Here is a 6,417-nt window from a genome sequence, read left to right as displayed (position 1 = left end):
CGCGGTGGGACCACTTTCCCGTCGTTCGCATTTGGTTCGGGACGCGGTTTGTCAGTTTCTGCTCAGATTCCCGCCTAACCCAGGTTCGGCCTTTCGCTGCTGTCCGGGGTCCTTTTTCTTCCCGCTTCACACGGTTGTGCTCCGAATGGATTATAACGACCCAGGAAGGGTCATCTCAACCCCCTCCGGAGGGAAGCGTCAACCGAAAGCTCACCCACGCCCTGCACGGCCCTCGTCCTGGAGTCCTGCAGGGTTAAGAGCACCAACTCTTTGGCCAGCTGGGAAAACTGACGCTCAGAGGCAGCGAGCCTTTCCCAAACTCGCGCAGAGAGTCAGGCAGAAGCTGGGACGAGCCTGAGAACGCCATCTCCACGGTCACCCGCAGGATCGCAGACCTTTCCACCGGTGTCAGGACTCTGTTTCCCCGCCTACCTGACTCCTCTGCGTTAGCCAGCGTCTCTTAGTGGACACTAGCCCTTCCTCTGGAGAAGGGGCGCTAGGCTGGGAGAGAGGCTGGGGGGAAGCCTCCTCCCCGCCCCCACCCCCGCCCCGAGGCCAGGGGGACCCGCCAGCAGGAGGTCTTCCCCGCCCGGGCCAGCGGGCCTTCCCCGGGCTCAGTTAAACGCCTATTAATACCTGCCCCCGGGGCGGCTCGGCACTGCGCAGGCGCGGGCGGGTTCCGCAGGCGCGCAGGGTGCGCGCGCGAGCGAGGGATTCCCTCTGACGTAATTGCTAGGATACCAAACAAACACTCAGTCGGCGCGGTGGAGCTCCTTATATGGCTAATTGCGTCACAGGAACTCTGGGGAGGCGGGGTCGGAATCCCCTCCTGCCGCGCGGGCCGGAACGCAGCCCCCGAGACCCCCGGGGGCGCGAAAACCACTCGAACGGTCAGATCGAGGTGGGGGCAGCCCTCGGGCCCAAGCGCGCGGGGCTGCGTGCAGCGTGGACGGAGATTTGGGGAAGTTTGTGGAGGGAGGCGCGGGTGACGTAAGCAGGGGGGCGGGTCCCGGGCAAATAAATACAGGCTGGCGGCACTGGGTTTCATTCATAAGACTGAGAGCTACGGCCACGATAGGGACACGCGGGACGGGGACTGGGGGCTTGATTGTTGTGGTTCGTTTTCTGCTGCTTCTTGGGAGCCGCGATATCCGGTTTCTTATTCTTTTTTCCGGAGAGAAAGTTTTGGGCAGGGTTCCTCCAGAGAATTCTTCGTTCGGTTTTGGAGCAGCGAATTACTTTCTCGTCTTCTTCATTGGCATCCCGGCCCGCGTGGGACCCGGCGGACGCGTGGAGGAGACTGCACCTGAAGCGGATTCTGTAAAGCGGGACAGCACTTTCGGCCGCTGGGGAAGCGTACCCCCCACCCCCCTGGGTCTCCTGGAGCCTTGACTTTCTTGGGAGACACAGCGACATCCTCTTGGGGGCTGGGCACCGAGGAAGGACTGCACAGAACTTTGCCTTGGTTGGAGCGGGACTGTGCCCCCGCCCCGACCTTTTCTGGATTGCTCTTTTGGGGACGCGCTGGGCTCCCCCGGACCTTTGTTCTTACATCCGGCTATAGCCTTGGCTTCCCGGCGACCCCAGCGTGGTCACAGGGGCCCCCCTGTGCCCAGGGAAATGTTTCAAGCTTTCCCCGGAGACTTCGACTCCGGCTCCCGGTGTAGCTCCTCGCCCTCCGCCGAGTCTCAGTACCTGTCTTCGGTGGACTCCTTCGGCAGTCCACCCGCCGCCGCCGCCTCCCAGGTAAGTTTGGGGGTGCTACATTATGGGATTTATTTTTAAAGTCACAGGTAGTGGGAGACATGTCTCCGCCCTTCGTCCCCCCGCCCCTGCCAAAAATAAAGCGCCTGGATTTGAAAGGGCATAGGTCCGCAGAGCGCTTTGCAAACTGCAGAGAAAAGAAAGATGTTTGCAATGGATTGGGCGCCAGGAGGAGTCAGCTTGAGCAAGGAAGGGAGGATGCGCCGCTCCATGCAACGTGTATGCGCTATTAGAGCTGAGAACTTTTAGGTGCCGGGACTGTCCCCAGCTCAGACCCCTACCCCGAAACTGGCACGGGTAGGCAGGTGGGGAACCCCCTGGGAAGCTTCCAGCAGCCTCCTCCCCTTTCCTCCTCCTTCAGAGTGCCGACTCCCGGCACTCAGGCGCCCTCTACCCCGCCGGGAAGCGGGCCTCGAACCCTCAGCCGCGCTGCATCCGCCTCCTGCGCGGAGACGTAACGGGGTATCCGTGCGTAACGGCTGACGCGCTGGAATCCTCCGTCTGACGCGGGGCACGCACGGCGCGCGGCGCCCCCTTCGTCCGCCCCGCCCCTGACGTCCCGGGCGCGTTCTATTTTGGAACGCCGGGGCCACGTTGCTAAGGGAGGGGGCAGTCCGGCGTTTCGATTGGCTACCGCGGCGCCGACCGTGCCCAATCAGCTTCCCCTTCCTATTTGTAGGGCGCAGTTTCCTTCTCCGGCTCTGTTCCCCGGCCCCGCCGTTCTTCGGCGCTGGGGTCCCTTTTGGGGGGACTCTAGAGGCAGGACGAAGGGGTTCCTGTCACGACAGGAGTGATCCTCCGAGACCGGATGGGTCCGCCAGGATGTTGGGGAGTCCGGGATTCGGTGTCCTCGGCTTTCAGGGGAGGGGGGTGTCTGTGTGTGTGGCGAAATGTCTTTGGGAGACATGATAATGTCACTCACTTCTCCAGACACACCCGCATTCCCTCTGCTTCGGACACTCAGTCCCTCCGCTGTGTCCGAAGCTAGGTCTAGAACCCGGTACCCAAGGAGGGGGAGAACCAACCAGGTGGCCTCCAGAAGCCCCGCCCCTTCAGGGTTCCCAGGACGCTGATTGGCCGACGAGCCAGCCCTTCCCTCACCACGCCCCCCCCGAGAGTAGTTCATCCTGAGCAAATCTAAAATGCCACTTGCAGATGGGGGGAACCGAGCGCAAATCGTAGTTGGGGGCTCTGGACCTACCGACACCGTCCCTCCTTGAAAGTCTCAGAGAGCCCCGGGCTGTCACTTTTCTCCACCTAGCCGTCCTCCCAAGCCTGTCGCTGATCAGTGTCGCTAGAGAGAGTTACTTCAAATGCTGTTCTAAACTAGACCCAGCCCCCAAACACCCTTTGACTAGGACCCCCGTCCCTGCACACCCCTGTCCCTGCACAGCCCTGTCCCTGCACGGGGGTCTCATGGACCGCCTCCCCCAGCCCCCCCCTCCCCAGCTCCAGGGGCTTGTTACGTTTGTGTGGAGGCTTGGTCCCAGGCCTCCCCCTCTCCCTCCCTTTGCCTCTGGGGTGGGGGTGGGGTATAGTGGCTGTGTGACTGTGGCTCCGTCCCGGGAGTTCTGTCACCGGCTGTGTCCAGCCTCCTCCCCACCCCCCACACCTAAGAGTCACCAAGCCTGGGGTGTGAGTCACCACCCGCTGCAACCGTGCAACCTTTCCCCCGAGGAAGGAGGAGGAGGAGGAGGAGAGAGAAGGCAGTTGAGCAGAAATCCTTTCATTAACCACTGCGTCACGGTGTAGTGGAAGGGTGGGTGTTGTGGTTTTCTGCTTGTGACACACACATCCACACCCGCTCCCCCTGTGCTCACTCACGGGGTCGGTGTGTGTCTGTGTGTTGGGCGTGTGTGTGTGTCGGTGTCTCTGTTTGTGTGTCTATGCCTGTGTGTATGTGTCACCCCGTAGGAGTGCGCCGGTCTCGGGGAAATGCCCGGTTCCTTCGTGCCCACGGTCACCGCCATCACGACCAGCCAGGACCTCCAGTGGCTTGTCCAACCCACCCTCATCTCTTCCATGGCCCAGTCCCAGGGGCAGCCACTGGCCTCCCAGCCCCCGGCGGTCGACCCCTATGATATGCCGGGAACCAGCTACTCCGCACCTGGGCTGAGCGGCTACAGCAGTGGTGGAACTAGTGGCAGTGGTGGGCCTTCCACCAGTGGGACCACCGGTGGACCTAGGCCTGCCCGCCCAGCCCGAGCCCGGTCCAGGAGACCCCCAGAGGAGACGGTGAGTTGGGTAGGAGCCATCAGGACTTGGGTTGGGGGGGGGGTCGTAAGCAAGAAACAAAGTGGCAGGAACTCTTGGGATTGGGGTGGGGGACCACTGAGGTTTCAACATGGCAGAAACGATCATTCCGTCTCCAGCAGGCAACATCCAGAGTTTTTTTTTTTTTCTGGCTCCTGGGGGGTTCTACAAGGGAAGGTTGGGAAGGGGTGGGGAGGGGTGCCCTTGTTTGTCCCCAAACCTCACGCCCTCTCTCTCCCCTGCTCAGCTCACACCGGAGGAGGAAGAGAAGCGAAGGGTCCGCAGGGAAAGGAACAAGCTAGCAGCCGCCAAGTGCAGGAACCGTCGAAGGGAGCTGACCGACCGGCTGCAGGCGGTGAGGATGGACTTGGGGGCGAGCAGAGCCCATAGATGCTGCGCAGGATGGGGGGTGGTGGAAATTAGGGGGCTCTCTGTCCCCTTATTCGGGACTGGGAACCACAGGTTGCCCAAGAGAGGCTAAATGCAAGTGGGGCAGACCCTCCCTCAGGCTTGTGTAAGAAGCTCCTGGCCACGCCCTGTCTGAGCCTTTACATCATCTGACTGAGCATGTGTAGGGACCCCCCCCAATAGTGGGGCGCTCTGGGGGTTTCTTCCATTTGGTCTTGGCCACACCGAGCCCTGGGGTCATTTTGGCCTCAGTTTCTCCACATCTTCAACCCCTTATCAACACCCCCTGCCCCCAGGGCCTCTCTCGGACCTTTAACATTCTTTCCCCCCTGTGTCCCTCTATCAGTCCCACCATTTGCCCCCGGCCCTGGGCATGAACCCCAAGGTTCACTCCCTTCTTATCTCGTTCGAGGTTGGCTGTTCTGAGGGCAGGTGGGAGGAGGTACCTTTGAACTCTGGGCAGAAAAGAATCCATTGTCCCCTGAACTTTTGAAGCCCCCTCGTATATCTGAAAGGTGACCCACTAGCCCTCAGAGATATCCAGAGACACCCCCCACACACACACACACACCAGCCTCCCATCTCCTCGATCGATTTCTCAGGAGGATGAGAGACTAGGGTAGCAGGTGGGGGGGGTGGGAGCAGGTGGCAGTTAAAACACACCACCAATCTCGTGTTCCTTCATGAACCCTCTGGTGCCTAGCTGTGCCCGCCTCGGGATGCTTCCAGGTGCACCAGGCCCCTCCCTCCCTAGCCTCCCACTTGGCAGATGGGGAAGCACTCTTGTGCCCCAGTCCCAGTAGCATGCCAGTATGCACCTGAGGGGTGCGAGTGGGGCGGTGGTCTGTCCTCTCAGCCCAGGGCCTGGGTAGCAAGTGAAGCAGAGAAGGTTGGAGGCGGGACCCACCTGCTCCAATCGCTGATCTTTTCCTCCCCTCCTTCCACCCTCTCCTCCTGGACCTCCGGGGACCCTCAGGAGACAGATCAGCTGGAGGAAGAAAAGGCTGAGCTGGAGTCAGAGATCGCCGAGCTGCAAAAGGAGAAAGACCGTCTGGAGTTTGTACTGGTGGCCCACAAACCGGGCTGCAAGATCCCCTTCGAAGAGGGGCCCGGCCCCGGCCCCGGCCCCGGCCCCGGCCCGCTGGCGGAGGTGAGAGATTTGCCAGGGTCCGCAGCCACTAAGGAAGACGGTTTCGGCTGGCTGCTGCCGCCCCCGCCACCACCGCCCCTGCCCTTCCAGACCAGCCAAGACGCAGCCCCCCACCTGACAGCTTCTCTCTTTACACGCAGTGAAGTTCAAGTCCTCGGCGACCCTTTCCCCGTTGTTAACCCTTCGTACACTTCCTCGTTTGTCCTCACCTGCCCGGAAGTCTCTGCGTTCGCCGGCGCCCACCGCCCCAGCGGCAGTGACCAGCCCTCCGACCCCCTGAACTCGCCCTCCCTTCTCGCTCTCTGAACTCTGTAGACATGCGAAACAAGCACAAGGTCGAGGGGGAGAGAGACGGACGAGGAGGAGGAGGAGGAGGAGGAGAGAGGGGAAGGGACCAGTGGGGGGTGGCCTCCCTGCCTCTCCCATCTGACCCTCTGCGGACCACTGCCATCGGACAGGACCTCCTTGGATGGCAGGCTGCCTCTTGTTTCTGTGCCCAACCCCTGCGAAATCGGAGAGCTGGTGACTCTGGGGGCAGGGGGAGGGCCGGGCAGGACCTCCTGGGGGCCTATCGCAGTCACCCAACCTTGGGCTGGGGGAATGGAGAGGGAGGGGCTGCCGCCATTGGGCAGTGCCAGAGGCGGGTGGAGGTGCGGCAGTGGGCGATGGGTGGTGGGATTGGACTGGGCTCCTCTCCAGAAAGGTCCAACAAGGAAATGCCACCCCCCTCCTTGTCACCTTTCACCCCCTCTTCCTTCACAGGGGTGTCCATGTTGCCCCCTTCCCTAAATCTGAGTATTTATGGACCACATCCACGTGGTGGTACCCTCCTTTGTACTGGG

The 6,417-nt window shown here is 61.8% G+C and overlaps 1 protein-coding gene across 2 annotated transcripts; it reads left to right on the top strand.

Annotated features, from left to right (window-relative positions):
• The first annotated feature begins 1,420 nt into the window (after positions 1-1,420).
• FOSB (FosB proto-oncogene, AP-1 transcription factor subunit) lies at positions 1,421-5,947 on the top strand. Of its 2 annotated transcripts, XM_004710382.2 has the most exons (4): positions 1,421-1,746; positions 3,679-3,999; positions 4,265-4,372; positions 5,402-5,947. In XM_004710382.2, exons 1-4 carry the CDS (start codon positions 1,621-1,623, stop codon positions 5,879-5,881), a joined length of 1,035 nt encoding a protein of 344 aa, XP_004710439.1. In that variant the 5' UTR covers positions 1,421-1,620; the 3' UTR covers positions 5,882-5,947. The 2 variants fall into 2 exon arrangements, with proteins under 2 accessions (XP_004710439.1, XP_004710440.1); XM_004710383.2 differs by lacking the exon at positions 4,265-4,372 and having other exon boundaries at positions 1,597-1,746.
• Positions 5,948-6,417: the final 470 nt, after the last annotated feature.

This window comes from Echinops telfairi, unplaced genomic scaffold, assembly GCF_000313985.2.
Source record: "Echinops telfairi isolate 266 unplaced genomic scaffold, ASM31398v2 ScPeMD7_655;HRSCAF=1070, whole genome shotgun sequence".
Classification (NCBI taxonomy): domain Eukaryota; kingdom Metazoa; phylum Chordata; class Mammalia; order Afrosoricida; family Tenrecidae; genus Echinops; species Echinops telfairi.
The sequence above is the reverse complement of the archived record's forward strand: the minus strand, read 5'-3'. Positions and strand labels throughout refer to the sequence as shown.

Coding starts and splice junctions, on each gene's coding strand:
- FOSB (XM_004710382.2), top strand. CDS start 1,621: ATGTTTCAAGCTTTCCCCGGAGACTTCGACTCCGGCTCCCGGTGTAGC. Junction 1,747..3,678: donor CCGCCGCCGCCGCCTCCCAG/GTAAGTTTGGGG, acceptor GTCACCCCGTAG/GAGTGCGCCGGTCTCGGGGA. Junction 4,000..4,264: donor GGAGACCCCCAGAGGAGACG/GTGAGTTGGGTA, acceptor TCCCCTGCTCAG/CTCACACCGGAGGAGGAAGA.